This window comes from Paramormyrops kingsleyae, chromosome 4 (assembly GCF_048594095.1).
Source record: "Paramormyrops kingsleyae isolate MSU_618 chromosome 4, PKINGS_0.4, whole genome shotgun sequence".
NCBI lineage: Eukaryota > Metazoa > Chordata > Actinopteri > Osteoglossiformes > Mormyridae > Paramormyrops > Paramormyrops kingsleyae.
The window spans coordinates 30,569,251-30,587,004 of record NC_132800.1 but is presented as its reverse complement, the minus strand read 5'-3'; the positions used below and the strand labels follow the sequence as shown (position 1 = coordinate 30,587,004).

The following is a 17,754-nucleotide window of genomic DNA, read 5'->3' as shown; positions in this document are numbered from 1 at the left end:
CAAGTCAGTCTCCACGTGGCATTTAAGGTGCCTTTACCCGGAAAAGTATAGTTAAACATATAGGGGTGTTAATCGCTACAGATGTGTGACCAAAACGCAGTAGAAGAGAACATGCGATGTAGTTCATTATGATATATGTTGGTGTGTGTGTTTGTTTTTATTTTACTCAAGTCAATGCTGGCCTCAGCTGCCCCCCCCCCCCCCCCCAAAAAAAAAAAGTTCGGAGACCCTGGGACGGAGACCCTGGTGCTCATTAATTCCCCAAAGAACATTCTAGTTACAGGCCTGCATGTTATATCTATAAGAAATCCCACCACCCTCGCATACCCAACCGCTGCCATTCAGACTCCTGATGGAGCTGCATGCGTCTGAGCAGAATGTTTCGTCAGGAACATTTTTTATGTTATGCACAATTATATGATAGAAGCCAGCTGCCCTCCCCCCCCCCTCTTTAAGCATCCATCGATTTTCTTGGCAGTTCAGCACCCGCGGAGTGCTTCACATCTTCTTTCCACTGAGAAACACTGCTGATGATGTATTTTGGTTTGGACACAATAGCTTCCTGATTTGCGGGATCTATAACGCTTAAAATCTGCTTTCAACAAGTCTCCTCCCCCCTTTTTTGAAAAAGGGAGGAGGGGAGGCGGGTGCTCCAGAACTGGAAGGTAGGGTAGCTAATCGGCTGAGGGGGCACTCGTCATACCTTGGTGAGCTTTAATCCAGCTTATGGCTTCGGCCAATTATGCCGAGGGCGGGGCCCTGTTGCAGGGGGCGGGGGGACGTGCAGGCGAAAGGGGACAAAATGCAGCTCCTCGAACAGAAAAAGGTAACAGACCCTTTAATAAAGACTAAAACAACAGGGAGGCAGGAACGGAACAGAAAACGAGGACTAAAACCGCATGTAAACATGAAATCCACCTGTTTTCCCTCGATTCCAAGAGCTTTCCTGCTCCGGAGCACTTTCCCTCTGCGCAGTCACCCTCTCCAAAAGAGCAACAGCGTCCAGGAAACTGCAGTGTGGGGTCTGGATGATGAGTGCAGAACCCCAGCCGCCCACCCCATGGAGAGGCTCCTGCTGGCTCCATCTCCGAAGCAATCTGGACTGGAAAGCACAGCAGCGGGGTCTCCCGCTTCTCGGCTGAGCCGGTCGCCGCTCGCTCGTGAAATCCCAGAGCAGCGCCGGGGCGACGCAGCCTCAATGCGTGTACGTGTAGGCCGAGAAGCCTGCAACCAACGCAAACACGCAGGGAAAAAAACCGCACAGACGCACACGCACCTGCACGTTTCGCCACGCACACACATGCACAGCCCAGGAGCATCAACGCCGTGTACGTCGCCGCGGAAACGCGAGTTGAGTTATCCAGTAATTCACATTTCGTTGATGAGAATATGGGAGCATGGTATATTTATTCACACTTTATGGCCAATTTGTGGCTGGGAAATTAGATGGCATATGTGTCGTAGCAGTAATAAGGGTGGATTCCTATGCAGTAGTAGTATGGTGAGTAAAGCCCGGGCATATTCCTCCACGAGAATCAATCCAATTAATTTTAATTAGCTGCATATTTAGTGCTCGCACCTGGAGAGATTACAAGGGTGATTATCCGCACCATGGTAATACAGGAATCTTTATGAACAGGGCCGCTGCCTTTGGCTGGTCAGGAAACACAAGTGCATCCTTCTTGACCGCACCCGTCATATGCCTGCCCCCTACTGCTCCCCCGCTCCCTCCCTCCGTCTCTCTGTCAGTAATCTTCTTATCCTCCCCGTGTCCCGGCCCCTACGTCTGTGTTTCTCCCGATTCGTTTTGGATTCACTCAGCACGCGGATTAGAAGCGCTTCTTCCAACCTCTTTGTTTCACCAGCAAACACGCTGGCTTCAGCTGTGTGGCGTCACAACTGTGCTGTTGTTGAGAATTTTACCACACATCATAGTACCTCACATCACCTTCACGCAGGTGGTCTGTTAGGTTATACCTCACATCACCTTCATGCAGGTGGTCTGTTAGGTTATACCTCACATCACCTTCATGCAGGTGGTCTGTTAGGTTAAACATCACATCACCTTCATAGAGGTGTCCTGTTTAGGTTATACCTCACATCACCTTCATGCAGGTGGTCTGTTAGGTTATACCTCACATCACCTTCATGCAGGTGGTCTGTTAGGTTATACCTCACATCACCTTCATGCAGGTGGTCTGTTAGGTTATACCTCACATCACCTTCATGCAGGTGGTCTGTTAGGTTATACCTCACATCACCTTCATGCAGGTGGCCTGTTAGGTTAAACATCACATCACCTTCATAGAGGTGTCCTGTTTAGGTTATACCTTACATCGCTTTCACACAGGTGGGCTGTTAGGTTATACCTCACATCCCTGAGACACACAACACTATTATATGGGATCACCACTGAGTTATATCTTGCATCACTGTGACAGAGAGGCACCGTTAAATTATACCACACATTATAGTAAACACATTGTAGTTATGAAAATGCATAGTATCGCTAAATGGTTGCTGGTTCCAGAGACCGACTCATACTTAGAGGCTCGCCATCAATCGCCACCCTGCAGCACCAACTTCGCCCACAAGGCTCACAACGGAAGAGCACCCAAGGCCACCCTCCGCGAAGCCGCTCTGGCTTACGCCGCACGCCCACCTGCCACCCACGAGCCCACTGCTGAATCACCACACACGTGTTGGCCATTCAGATACAGTGCTGAAATACATTAGCAGACATAAGCTAACTGCTGAATTATACTGCACACCTCGGCGAGACAGACACTGATTGCTGGATTATACCACACACATCAGTGAGACAGAGACCAACTGCTGAATCATACCACACACATCGGTGAGACAGAGACCAACTGCCGAATTATACCACACAGATCAGCGAGATAGAGACCAGCTGCTGAATTATACCACACACATCGGTGAGACACAGACCAACTGCCGAATTATACCACACAGATCAGCGAGATAGAGACAAGCTGCTGAATTATACCACACACATCGGTGAGACACAGACCAACTTCTGAATTATAACTCACACATTGACGAGATGGAGACCAGTTGCTGGATTATACACACACATCATGAGACAGAGACCAGTCTCTGAATTATTCTGACTCGTGGGTAAGAAGGAGACCAACCACTGAAATATATGGCACACATCAATGAGAAGGATACCATCCACTGAATTATACCACACACATTGGTAAAACATAGACCAACCCCTAAATTATAATGCACACATTAGTGAGACTCAGACCACCTGCCGAATTATAACACATTCATTGGTGTAATGGAGACTAAGTACTGAATTATAACACATACACTGGTGAGATGGAGACCAACCACTGAATTATACCATACACATCGAAGAGACAGAGACCAAACTGTTGAATTATACCACATGCATTGATGAGATGGAGACCAAACTCTGAATTATACCACGCACACTGACGAGACAGAGACCATTTCGCTGAATTATACCACACACATTAACGAGATGGAAACCAACCACTGAATCAGACCACACATATCGATGAGACTAACTGCCAAGTTATACTGTACACACTGGCGAGATGGAGTCGAACTGCTGAATTAAACTGCATACATCGACATGATGAAGACCAACCCCTGAATTACACTACACACATCGCTAAGACATAAGCCATGTGTTGAATTATACAAATTGCTGATACATTCAAATCACTGAATCATACCACACATTTCAGACAGAAAAAAAACTCAAAATTATACTATAAATCACCCAACTACCACTTAATTACATCACAGATAACTCATTAAGTAATATCTTAAGTGAGGTTTCAAAAAGGGTGCTTATGCCATCAGGGCTAATTGTAGTTTAGTTCTAGATAAAAGATGACCTAAATGAGAGGAACTTGTACATAGACTACAAGAACATCTTTCAAAGTCTGTGGGTTTGTGGTTACTTATGGTATATGCATTAATCAAGCACAAATGTGTATTTAGTAAGATCATTAGAATCTATGTAAGATTGAACATCTCTTTTGGAAATTATGTAAGAATGAGCATGTATGGTTGATACAAGGTTAGACTGAGCAGGTCTCATAGACTAAGATCGAGGTCTGGTGAAACCTAGTCTTGAATGATCTAGGTTAATCTGGGCAAGTCCCATGAAGTCTCAGATCTTGGTTAGACTGAGCAGGGCTACATTCAGGACAAATGAAACGCTGCAGTGTTCATTTAAACAGAAACAGTGGTGCGTTGAACACCCTGTTGTGTTATGGCTCTTTTTCAGTGGGTTTTTCTAGTAGGCACTTTCACATCACCGGAACTTTTTTTCTGGAACCAGAATCGTTTTCCGAACCCAGGAAGTTTTGTCATGTTCACACTGCAGGAACTTGGCCTGATTGCAGTTCCTCAGAGATAGTTCCAGAACCCTTATTAGTACTTAATCCAGACTATAGGTTCGAACTCAAACTACTGGGGAAGCTGCTTACAGCAACAGATTGCCGATTAGTTAACCGCAAGCACCAATGCTAACTTATGAGAGAAATAACATTGCACTATGTTTCACTCCAGTTTAAGGAAATATATCATTCATCCCGGAAACCATAACAAAATGTTGCACACCGTTTTCAGTTTGAACATGCCCTGGGCTTGACATTGATGTATACAGTATAATGAGACTTCTTAGCTATTGGGTGGTGCTGTTGATTCATGAGCTATCTGACTTCCACATACAACAAATAATATTTGGGAGAAATTTCCTCCCAAAAATGTTAGAACAAAAGTCTGTACCTGTCAAACTGACAGTGCCGCCGCCTTTGGTCAATGGGAGCGTGACCTCACTCCATCAAAGAAGCAGCATAATATGACAAGCACGTGAAACTCTGCCTTTCAAGAGGGATGAGCACTGCTGATGACCTCTACCACCAGAGCTGGCTTCAGCATAGGCACATGGAGAGTTTAAAATGCTGATAATACTAACCCGCATAATTATCATATTTTCCAATCCTCAGTTGCCTTGCATAGCATTGATTGCAATTAGATTACTGAAGTGACGGATACTGTACAAAACCAGAGGCAATTATTGCTGAGATAGGACTCAGTTCGGTCATGGCAATTCTTTGACTAGGTCCAATAAAACATCAGGCAAACTTGGTTGCATTTCTTTACTCTGTGGGGAAGAGTGTCACACAACAACATTCACAGGGAAATGTTTGTACAGCTCCGATCTTCCTTACCATAACAGCTTCTTTCGTAGCACAAAACACAAGGCATGTGTAGGGATGCAATGACTTAAGATTTTCACAGTACGATAGCTGTCTCAATATAATAGTTTCACCGTATCATGGTATACAGTATTTCACAACTATTATCAGTTACTATGGCCCTTAAAAAAATGAAAAAATGGTTATTTTGGTTGAAGAAATACTTTATTATACTGAAACTTTAAATATTTTTTCAAAAAGTATATTTATGAAGTGTTATCTTTGAAAATAAATAAGAAAGATGTACATCTCCCTTTTAAACAAAAGAAATTAGGACAAAGACACAGTATCTTTTAAAAAGTAATCTCTCTAAATAATAATCAGTAAAACATGTTCTTATTGAGCTAAATATCAGCATATTTCATCTATAGCTGAAAGAATGTGTTTAAAAGGCTTGTTTATACTATTTTAAATCGTTTACATTTACCTTGATAGTATGTCCGACACGTTTTATTATGGTTTACATTAACAAAATTTTAAGAATGTTAAAATGTGTCTGCATTACATGTAATATAAATAGGTCTGCAATTAAATGCAAATCGTTAAAGCAACAACCCTAATGTTGTAGATTTATCAATGTAATAAGTATTAAAATCATGCAGGTTAAGCAAACATGTCGCAATAGAGCTAAATATACGGTTATAATCGATAGAACGCTGAAATCGCTATCAAGCTGAAAATACATTGATAATCTAATAAAACATGTCAGTTATGCTATCAAGCTAAATGTTAACTATTTTTATAATAATTAATAACAGCTTCTTAAAACATTTGTAAACGCATTTTGTTGATGTGAACGCTCACAGAGGTTAGGGCGACCTTTAAACTTATTGCATCATCTTATTGCAACAGATGAGTGGCATGTCATATGGGATGGATGGGGGATGACGTTACTATGTAAATAAGAAACTAAAGCAGCACAAATGATCATTTCAGCAGCACAACCCACCCAGCACAAACGACTGAGACCAGTTTGGTCGAAATCGGATACAAACTGGGGAGGGCGGCGCAATCTCATAGTGGTATCACGTGACCATGTAAAGGACCGTTTATGTCTCATAATATAAAAAGTAAAGCAGCTCAAACGAAAATTTCAATGGCATAAATGCGGTGCAAACGATTGAGACCGATTTGGATAAAATCTGATACATTTGGGGGGGAGGGGCAACTTCATGCAGGTTTCTTATCTAGAGAATGTCTCAAATAACTTCCTATGCTATACTTGTGAGCAAAAATATTTCATTTCATTATGCCCTTTTTATACCCCTTTGCACACAAATATATACTGCAATTACTTTTCGGATGCATTATAAGATATAGGCTATGCATTTGGCTGTTCTGCGGTGTTATCATGGATTGAAGCTGTTTCATACGTTTACCAGCCTAAGGATTCTGGCTGCACCCTGTCTGACCCCCAAATACCAAACCAAGTTTCCTGTCTTGCAGACAAAGGTGCAGCTGGCAAGCGACTTGTGAGTAAATATAGACATGTAAAAAAACTTGCGAAGTATTTTTTCTCTTGCAGGAACGATTCAAACTTTTTACCGACGTACATTTCCACCAGATATCCCTTTAAGAACGTTGCATTCAATACAGGTAAGTATGACTGAAGCACTGAAGCATAAAATATGGAGAAAAAAACAGCTAAGTTTACAGTTAGAAGCACTGCTAATTTGTCAGAGTTTCCGTGGTAATGCAGCGCATTCTATGTATAATTCTGAATCATTCTATATCAAGTCAGGAAGGAAAGTGAATTGCTGTGTATGCTGTACAGTAGAAAGGGATTCTGGGATTAATGAGTAATTTACAGGTTTATTGATCTTATTATAGCATTATTATGCATATGAGTAGCAGTCAGCAAAAAACATGTGCTTGAACGTGTCTCCTTTAACAGCATAATGTAAATAACATATACAACATCCCATCCATATAAGTCAGAGGCTATAGCAGACCACGCAGTAGCTGACTCTGGTATTGAACATAGCAAGCATTAACCCGAAGTATTGTATGGAACCGAAAACGTGTAGATTACTGAACATTATTTAAAAAATTCTAAAAATCCCAAGGATTTCATGTTTAGGTACTGGTAGAAAATGGGTCTCGGCGTGGGCCTTTCCTACGGTTCATTTTGCATCCCGCCCAAAATCAAAAGTCAAACTGAAATATAACATTACTGATATGGAGAATCCCAATTTCCCTAGTAACTACGCAACCTAGCCTATATAAATGTACGTCCGTGTTAAAAGAAACAACAAACTGTTCTTCAGTTCTTTTCACTCCAAACCAGAGCCCGTGAGTACACCATGAGCGAAGCCGCGGAACTGTCAGTGATCCGGCGCCCCCCGCTCCCTACCGGCCGGCTCCCCGTGGCACTACACCGCCGTTACACTCACTACTACTCCACGGCGCCAATCGTGCCAAAGAGCACAAAAAACACAATTATGAATAATTCAGCGGATGGTAGAAATGCTGACGCGGTCGGACAGCAAGCGGCATTCACTCCACTGGGGGGGGGCACACCCCGTGACGGAATCACCCCAGCACAGCCCTAACGAACACCTGCTGCAGGTTACGCCTCTCCAGTCAACTCCCCCACCCCCCCCCCCCCCCCCCACACACACACACACACACACCTAGCACTGTGGCCGTTTCCACGAATCATAAAAGTGTTACGAGCACGAAAAGTGCGGGTGCTTCACACACAGAGCACAGTGGATCGATAGGAAACAGCTTTGTGGTCAATAATCAATTACCAGGGGAACATTTCCATTATGGGTGTCATTTCAAGCTGAGTCATGTTCGCAGACCATGGGAGTGACCGTACTGACCTGATCAGTTGCCTGACAGATACCTGCATTACTCTGGGAACAGTGGTATTCCAGATCTTCCTGGGCAATGGCACATTCTCCTGCCCATACTATTTTATGTCACAATGTTACACTATTTTATGTCACGAAATAGCAAAATATCAGCTCTCTAATAAACTCTCACTTATGATATTAAATGAGATGAAAATGTTTCCATCAGTCCCTTTTTTCGTCCATGACAGAAAACTCTTCCCTCACAAACCCAAAAAGAAGGCAGCGCAGTATAAGTTGGCTGGGGGGGGGATGGTTGAGTATAACGGGCCGTGGTTCCCTTATAATAAGACCCTAGCCAGCTGAAAATACACCCGCGTCAAAAGGACTGAACAAGAGCAGGAGAGGGAGAATAGAAACGATCAGACAGGTGAAAGGACAAAGAGTAAAAACTCACCCAAGAGAAGGTCACTGTAGGCTGTTAAGACGAAGACGTTGACGGAGCACAGAGTCCATAGAAAGGAAACCGGGAATGTTGGGAATAGCATGGTGTGACGCGCAGACACCTTCATCCGCCTGTCTCACCGAGTGTCCTCAGGCCGCTGATGGCGCACTCAAGGATAGTTAGGATAAACCGAGGTGGCACCTGAGCGCAGGGAACACAACACGCAGTTGCCACGCAATTATATTCGTGCCACACCATTATTCACAAACGGCGAAACAATTTAGATATCGCTGCTCTTGGGTTGCACTGCAGGTTGCATCGATCTATCCCTTGCCGATTCAATTTAGAATATGCTGGAGACGAATGTGATCGAAGTGCACAACTGCAACCGGTGCTGTAAACGAAGTAGCAGCGTTTTAAGCCCACGACGTTATAAAAAGCGAAGAGGAGGCAGAGACGCACCTGTCTGCCCTGTGAAGATCCACCGTGCGGCTTCACATGAGAAGCTGAGACACGCACAAACACTAAACGTGCAGACAAGCTGCCCCAATAATGCCACCGCGCCGCCGGTTCACCTCTCTATGCGCCTTTATAACAGCCCCGATGCTTTGCACTGAAGCGTCACATGCAGTGCGGTCCTAACTACGACCGGGGAGTCTGCTGGACGCTCATCGATGGATGGGGGACGGGGAAGAGGGAGGCGTAATTTATTGTTATTGTGATTATTGTTTTAGAGCCTTTGCTTTTAACGCGAATGCAATCGCCCCACTAAACCCTGATTATTATTCTCTTTAATATAAGCTGATTCCACGGATTATTAAGGACAAATAAACATACTTGTAATAACGCTGGATGTAAGACAAGCAGCAATCAGCGGCTGTCAATGTGTTTCCCGTTCACTAGCACTACACCTTCATCCCAGCGCTCAGGAGCGCATCAAACACCGAGACTGAGTTACACCCGCGGCAGTGCTAAAAAGGCAAGGCGCACGAAGTCGTGCAATTCAAAAATGCAGCAGCACCGGCGATGATGAAAGCGAAGAAGGACAGGGAGACAGGTACCGTTACACAAGTACAACAACATTAATAAATAATAATAATAACAATAATAATAATAATAGCAGCCAGAAGAATAACCTTAATCGCAAATACGCACGCGCCCAATCCCACTCCCGTCCCAGATAAACGTAATTGCATCGTGGGAAAGATTAAGACGGAGGATAGTGACACATTCCGGTACACGGACACCCCATATTTACAATACTGACAGGGATCTCCCCGGAGGAAAAACAAGTATGACGCCAACGTCAATAATATTCCGAATACGGCGAGGGTTTAGACGACACAGGGGGTACACACCGAAACGTTATCCCTCTGCAATCTCCTCCAGCTGAATTGCGTGGTGATGCTCGGGACGAAAAGAGACCGGATTGCGTTATCTCGCCCTTCGCCCCGCTGGATCAGCCTGTCTGCTTTCTCCTGTCGCTCGGTCCTTCTTTTTCCTTGCTTTTACTTCCCTTATACCGCTAACGTTCACTGCAGCAAAAACAGACTGTCTGAAATAGACGAGGAGGGAGGGGGTGGTTTCTGGGGTGGAGGGGGGAGGGGAAGGGAGGGGAGGGGATTTTAATACAATTTGGTCTGTACCATTCCGTGGAAAGGGCAAGGCCACAGCCTGTAGATGGTTGGATGGTAGGAGGGTCCATTAGTGCGATAACCAACAATCATGTATATAATTGAACGGTCTGCTATTATGCATTTTTATTTTTTCGGCAAACATTATTATTTTGGTTCTGTCCCTATTGTTATTACGAGTACAATTGCTAGGTAGAGAACACGTGGGTTGGTTTGTTCATGAATAAAATTCAAGACTTTTCGATGCAAAGGGTCCTAGAAGTATTGAGCTAATTTATCGAATACATGTATTGGGAAATACAGGGTTAAACGGGAATCGAAACGCTGGCGCCAAATCAGCAGCTAAACGTTACAGGCAGGCTTTAGACCAAGTAAAAGATGCCCCCATTGGGTGAGTGCCTTACACTGCGACTTAATGTGATTTGGTAAGCAGAATGTATATTAGGGTTCACTGATTTTGGTGGGTTGCAAAATTAGTGTTTGTATATGACTGTGTGTATATAACTAATTTGTACATGGGATGCGCGCAGTTGATTGTGCTTGCACTTTAATTGCGAAATATCTAGGATTAATGAAGCCAAGTATTGAAATGGATGCGACTATAGTGCCATCTGGTGATTCATAAATGCTATTACAATACGGTCCACGACCGATCCAGTTCCCAAGAGCTACGAATTACGTCATTTAATGACGGAAAACGTTTCAGATTTTATTATCCTCGCACTTTTTAATTTTAAATGCAGCAGTGCAATGGAACCTGATTGATCTGGGAGAATGGGTCCCCACTTCCAGCCGATATGACGTCGTATTCTCGCTCTGATTATTCTCTTATGTCGGCTCCGAACGGCAATGACGAAGGATAAATGGTTGCATCCCATTAGTTAGAATCCTTTGTATGATCGTATATGCATGTGAATAAGAGATGAAGGAATACTTGACCCTTGTTATTTTCCTTGGGACTGTGAAAACACAACTTTGTTAGTCATCTACAGAATGAATTTTCTATATTTACTCCATCTATAGATTAATCTAAATCGCTCGCTATATATGTGTTTCTTAGTAGTAATAGTAGTAGTATTAATAATAATAATAATAATAATAATATGTATTCCATATGAACCTGATTTTAATTTAAATAAATTGTTATCAATCATAATGTAGATAATTCACTGAATTAAGAGTAACAGAAGAATTTATTATCACTGTGATTGTAAAGTATTTTGCTAATTTGGTAGTATTCACAGACAACCTAAAACATTAAGCGGGTTATGTGGTAATGAAATGAGAAAGGACAGCATTGGAATTTGTTTAGTCATACAAAAGAAAGCTTTCCACAGGCATACCAACAGCATCATCTCTGCCGGGACTCGAACCCGGAGCCTCTGGATTAGAAGTCCAGCGCGCTATTCCATTGCGCCACAGAGACTGAGCCGCTACTAAGTGGGAAAACCCGGTATAAATCCAAATATCCCTCTATAGTGCCTCGCAGCATTTAGTAGCGTCTAGCAGCATCAGGACCACTCGGGCGGCATTTTGGCTCTACCTCACTGTACACGTAGAGGGCGCTGGAACGCTAGCGCGGCTCAGAGCCAAAATGGCGACTGTAGTTTCTAATGCGCTTAATTCAAGAATATCTAACAGATTTTAAATCGGAACCACCCGACATACATATGTTAATACAAAATACATCTAGTATTCACTATTTTTGTCAGTCCACGGAGCACTTTATATTTTGCTTACGCTTAGTCAATTTATGCATTATCCCGGTCTGCTTTCGTTGGTGCACGAACAACTCCACCGTAAGTTGATTTTAGGTGTTTGTAACCGACTTTAACGCAAATTAGGGGAGGCGGGGGGACATATGGTGGGAATCGCAGTTTAAACACGCTGCAATTCCTGCGAGAAAAACGCTGAAACATGACGTCAGTTTCAGAAGGAAGTGTGGGACAGGAGAGCGGTGCGGTTAACAGCAGACCGCTGCCGAACGTCACTTTTCACCCAAGCCTTTAATTTAATACAAAGATGCGCATGGGGGGGGGGTACATACACGTCATCACAGACCCACTTAAATCCTCAAACACTGAAACAAAAAGTTTTTCCAATAAACAGCACCACGTTCAGACAGATGTTAATATTTGTCATGTAGTTTTATTACAGTAGTCTTTGTTTCATAATTCACCCACAACCAGCATCAAGAATGAATATGTTGTATTTTCTGCGACACAGGTTTTGTAATTTACCACTGATGGGTGATACCATTCTTAGGTTACCAGCATTCAAGGAAAATAAACAAACTTCAGTTTTGGGCAACTGTGTGTTTATACAGATTTTTATTAATATATTACAGGGGAGAAACCCATCCATTTCAGAACAAAACATCTTCCACCATCAGCAAGGCTCTCCCTTGATTCTTCATGGTGCATTCTGGGTATTCAGAGGGCTGCAAGGGCGGCGGATGAAAGGAGTGAGAGCAGGAGGACGGCATAGCCGGAGCGGTAGACCTCAGGGATCTTGAATCCCTTCCCCACATCCCACAGCTGAAAGGGAGGGGAAGAGATGTGGACGGAGACAAAGAGCGTGGAAAATAAGAGGGCACAGAGATAGCAGACAAAGAAAGACGTTATCGTCTCCCCGCATACATGCCACTGGGACACACCTACCAATCCATCAAAAAAACAAAGGTCTCACAGCATGATAAAAGTTTAGCCACGCAGAGATATTGTGCTGGAGTGAGGCTGCACTGCACACACTTAAGGCATCATCTTACCTTAACGTGCAAATCACATGTAATGTGCAATATCTGTATCTGGAATGGCACTGTATACTTGTACAGTAGCATGAAGATGGCAGGATGGAGAAATCCACTTTATCACTATTTCTACATGTTACTGTACATAAATACATACTGACCTCTCAATAGATCGTCATTCATGGTACATATTTTCTGCTCACCTTGCCATCCATCCATCCATCCATCCCAGAACAAACAAGAGTTGTGTATAGATGTATAGAAAGTGCACTGACCAGGTGACGGATGCCGTTGAAGGTGTGGTATGCGAAGGGGAATGCAAGGACAAACTTGGCACCGGTGATTATGGGTGTGCCCAGAGATAAGGACTGGATGAGCTCCAGACAGTGGGCATAGTCACCAGGCAGAACCAGGGCTCCCACAGCAAACAGAGAGACACCTAGGGAGGGTTTTAAAAAAAAAAAAAAAAAACGAACAAGAATTCGGAAGGCAATCAGCGAAGAATCGTAAGCATAACGAACATGACAGATACTAGCAGTTCTATCAACGACTGCTCATGCGGATGGCATCAGTGTCTCCCAGCATGGGATTCCTTCATACCAGACCAGCGTAACACACACAGTCTGAGGTGGTACTACAATGGATAGGTAATAACAGAGTCTGTGCAAAGGCATCATGCACAGCCAGAAACTGGATTCCTCCCCCCCCCCGGCCAACTACAGATGTATTTTCATCTTACAACTTCTAAAAGTTAGTCATCTCCAGGAATTTTGAGGGTTCCTGAGAGGCGGTTCCGTTTCACAAACGCCCACCGAAGGGCGAGAGTTTGACATCTGAAGCCGGGTACGTGCCGTGCCTGAAAAGGCGTGCGTCCTTCGAGGCGCGAGAACGCCGGGCCTATCGCCGCCTCAGACGTTCCGCCTTTACATTGGCAGGAGATCAAGCTGTTCAGAAGTGCATTTGGACTCTCTCGGGCCGGCGAGGGAATAGCTGGCAACAGCATTCAGAGGATCTACTCCGACTTTGTTAATTAACACACCAGGAGCTATTCCCATCACGCGGGCGCCAGCTGTCTGGGAAATGCCAGCTTACTGGCTAACTGGCACCTCCCCAGCACTGCTCATGATAGCAACAACACGCTAATGTTTTTCTCCTTGTTACAAAATGGTGGCTTGGGACCGAAAGCAAACGTACGGCTTCGGTGCCTCGATACAGCCGGCAGGCCGGCTCTGCCGGGGATGTCAGGCGGCGTAAGCAGGCTGGGAAAGCCAGATATTTGGTTTATTGCGGAGTGCAGGGGTTCCCATGTCTTTTAATGTAAAAAAATAAAAGGTTAACCAAAGTTTGTTTCTTGTTGTTTCACATTTTGGAGTTATACAAATCAAAGTGGATCTATGCTGCATACAACAGGGAGTTCACCTCACTGCGGGAAGCAGCACAGAAGAATCCCACAAATCTGAAAAAGCAACTGTTAGGCTTTAAAGAAACTTCACTAAAATGGGTCAGTCTTAAAAACAAGCTTAAAAAATGCCCGGCGATGGACTCTCATCCTTTGTGGGGTGCCCCCCTGGCTTCTTCCGCACCCCCCCGGCATACGCTTCAGGCTAACCCCAACCCGCTGTTCGATATGTGCTTACGTGCGCGGACGAATAGAAACTAAACTGTGAAATAGGGACTCGATGAACTGAAACACAGACTGTGAAAAATCAAATAAAGAAAAGCAAAAATATGTTCCACAGGACAGCGTACCATTTTATCCCAAATGGGGGGGTGGGTGGTTTAAGGTAATAATATAGAGGAGCAGAGTACCTGTGCTAAGCGCGATTCCCGTGCCTCTATGCGAGATGGACATCATCATGGGGATCGACCACCTGCAAAACACAGCCAGTTACCGTGACGACTGCTGAAGATTACAGCCCTGCACAGCGGAAGCGTTGCAGCCGTGCAGGCACAGTGCACGCCAATTATCTCCCCCTAGTGCACACATGGGTATACAGTTTATTTTCCTGTCAGACGGAGTACCATGGGAGACAGCAGTGCTCACAGCGAGTCCGCTTCTGCACATGTGCAGAACGGCCCACATCATTAAACCAGAGGAACGCAGGGAACAAAGAGGGTTTTGTTCCACCCGTCGGAATAAGATGAAAACCCAGTGTAGAGAGCGTCATTCATTTTGCACGCTCGTCATTGCCAGAATCAGAAAACAGGGTCTTCAGGGTCGAGAAGAAACGCAAGTTGAGATCACCTACCTGGATTAAAAATTCCACTTGAAAGGTGACTGTTCTGCAACAATTACAGCTTATATAGTATCCTCAGTTTCTCTGCCTTGAGCTACCCATGCAGTCAGGGAAACCCACGCAATAATGCCGTAAACTTTAATGGTCACTGCACTGTGGTGCTCCCTCAAATTATTTGCTCTGCGTTCTGACTATTGGTTTACTGCCATCACCTTTGAATTCTGGATGCTTTTCAAGACAAGCTCTCAGCCCTCAGTGCCTGTGGGACTTTAATTACAGGAAGACTTTCTCCATCCCCCTTTCACACCCACAACCAGCATAAAACAGTACAGATTAAATTTGTACCTGTAGATGGTAACATGGGGAGATACTGGTCGGTTCAAGCTGGTATTTTTGGCCCAAAACCTATTCATTTCCTCCTTCGCACTGGTTCCCATGGGAACCACACTGCAAGACAAAGAGACATTGAAGCTTCTGAGCAAATTTCTTGCACAAAACATTCTTACTAACATTTACACTGATACACATAAACTGTTATGTTCATGCAAATATCTCAAATTGTAAAAAAAAAAAAACCCCAATATATTAATTTTTGCAAAAATAAACAACTTTATGTCCCACTTAGATAGCCGGTTTAGCCATATATAATGTTATATTAGCTAAAACAATTCTCATTTCACACTGTTTCACATTAATGGGCAATGCAAATGGAAAGCAATAAGCTGATAATTATTCACATTAAATAAATGAATAGACTGTGTGAAAGGCAAACAGAAAAAGAAACTGGAGACTATACACCACCCTAAATATTAAAGCTTTCAAATGAAACAATTAATACCTTTACTACATAAGAGGCATCTAAAGACAATGGAGAGGCTGATATCAATCTGTTTAATGCATATACCAAAGCTAAAGTACTAGCGTTTGTCTGTATATGATCTTCATCACAGTATTAGATATCAAATTAAAAAAAAATTTTTTTTAAAATGACACATCGTTGTAGTACAATCCCAAAGAAAATGACATTTTATTCAGAGAGAGAATATAGCAAGCAATAAAAATTTGTTGTTCATTAGGTACACTGTACGCAAATTAGATACTCACTGTCTGTACGGGACACAAGACTGTGCTCTGGTCACGCTAAGTCCCTGGCGGGCTAAGGACCTGTGGCAACGAGAAAAAAGAAAAACTTTTTTGTGACATTAAACATCCTCACACACAGAAAATTTTGACTGGGGTAGCCGTCAGGGGCCAATTATATTTTGGGGGTGGCCGCACTGAAAAATCATGCAACAAGGCTGGTCACGCCCACCCCTTAGATCCGCCCCTGCTCACTCAGGCTCACACGTGTTCTGGAAATGTCCTCCTCCTCCAATTATTGTTAATAAAGTGGATGCCGCATCAGCAAAGACCTAACTACTGTCTTATTTTTCTCCACTGATGAATATATAGTGAGACTCAGAGAGATGCCGATTATTTTCTGCTCCCCTGAACATTGCTGTATTCAAGATAATAAGAATTCATCAAGATAACTTATCGCACTGTTTTATTGGACCATAGCGCTAACCGAGTGGAAAGTCCATTATGACAGCGAGATTCATTCGCACTTTGCTTACAGTATTAATAATCCATGACATTATGTTCCTTAACCGCGCATTTAGAAAATACGACTTGGTGCAGCTACTAAATAGAACTGCTTGATACCCGGAAAACAACTGGAAAGCCAGTAAAACTAAGAAAAACCAATTACCGCACTGGGTGACCTTGTTGTCCAACAGGCTTTACTTCAGAATTTGTAAGAATTCATTAATTAATTAGCTGTGCGCGTATTTTCAAACGACTAACAGGAATAACTTAGCTATAGGAGTCTGCAGCTGTTGGTGTAAGAAACCACATTTATTTCATCTTCTATAAAAAGCAAATTCTTTTAAGTACAAGCCAGAAAATACAGCGCATGACATAAGATTACCAGTGTAACCGTGGTCGTATTAAGGAAGGACAACAACACACCATAAAGACGTACGAAATACGAGCTTTACTGACCTTAATAACAACGCCATTTTCACGACCCTCAAAACAGGAAGTGACGTAGCGGAAGTTCCTCGGCTAAAATCCGTTCCTGCCAGGACAAAGCGCGAGGACTCCGCGGGAAAGTCTTGCGTTTGCCAAGGAGCCACATTCCGTCTGTCGAATGAAGTGCGGAGGATGGGGGGGATGTATTATTGCCCTAAAATACAAATATGTTGTACTTTGCAGTTTATAATTTCAGAAAGTACAATCTGATGAAATATTTAATTTAGCGTTTTAAATACTTTACAAGGACGAAACCAATGTAACTTTTAAAGTGATTTTCCCTACCATCTTGGGTTGTCTATCTGTTTTCTCTGTTGGAGAACTGCTATTTAAAAAAAATGCTAGAAATCTAGTAAACCTTTTTCTAAAACAATAGCTATTATTGAAGAAGGTCTGTGCAACGAAAAATTTCAGAATATCTCCAATAATAGCATGATCTACATTGTGCCGTTACAAGGAGTATGGAATTTAATTAGTTTGTCAACGTCAGGGCTCCTTTTAGCATATACGCATTAAGAGAAAGCAAGGCACACAAATCTTAAGTCACA

At 43.4% G+C, this 17,754-nt stretch overlaps 2 protein-coding genes and 1 non-coding gene across 6 annotated transcripts in view; all 3 read right to left on the bottom strand.

The window, feature by feature from the left end:
* cadm3 (cell adhesion molecule 3) overlaps window positions 1-10,099 on the bottom strand; it is a 31,946-nt gene extending 21,847 nt beyond the window's left edge. For 2 of the 3 annotated variants that reach the window (XM_023791126.2, XM_023791128.2), the window contains exons 1-2: window positions 9,872-10,099; window positions 8,526-8,714 (exon numbers count right to left, since the gene is read on the bottom strand). In XM_023791126.2, coding sequence (XP_023646894.1) covers window positions 8,526-8,640 — 115 coding nt within the window. In that variant the 5' untranslated portion in view covers window positions 8,641-8,714; window positions 9,872-10,099. Of the gene's footprint in view, window positions 1-8,525; window positions 8,715-8,975; window positions 9,128-9,871 lie in introns of those variants that run through there. The other variant, XM_023791127.2, reaches the window with a different exon arrangement.
* A 1,400-nt stretch (window positions 10,100-11,499) lies between these two features.
* trnar-ucu (transfer RNA arginine (anticodon UCU)) lies at window positions 11,500-11,573 on the bottom strand. Its single transcript has one exon. It is a non-coding gene; the product is annotated as a tRNA-Arg (tRNA).
* A 702-nt stretch (window positions 11,574-12,275) lies between these two features.
* Window positions 12,276-17,310, bottom strand: sdhc (succinate dehydrogenase complex, subunit C, integral membrane protein). Of its 2 annotated transcripts, none has more exons than XM_023791094.2 (6): window positions 17,177-17,310; window positions 16,238-16,297; window positions 15,479-15,580; window positions 14,706-14,767; window positions 13,172-13,335; window positions 12,276-12,684 (listed from the first exon to the last, which is right to left on the bottom strand). In XM_023791094.2, exons 1-6 carry the CDS (start codon window positions 17,191-17,193, stop codon window positions 12,580-12,582), a joined length of 510 nt encoding a protein of 169 aa, XP_023646862.1. In that variant the 5' UTR covers window positions 17,194-17,310; the 3' UTR covers window positions 12,276-12,579. The 2 variants fall into 2 exon arrangements, with proteins under 2 accessions (XP_023646862.1, XP_023646863.1); XM_023791095.2 differs by lacking the exon at window positions 17,177-17,310 and adding an exon at window positions 16,884-17,097.
* Window positions 17,311-17,754: the final 444 nt, after the last annotated feature.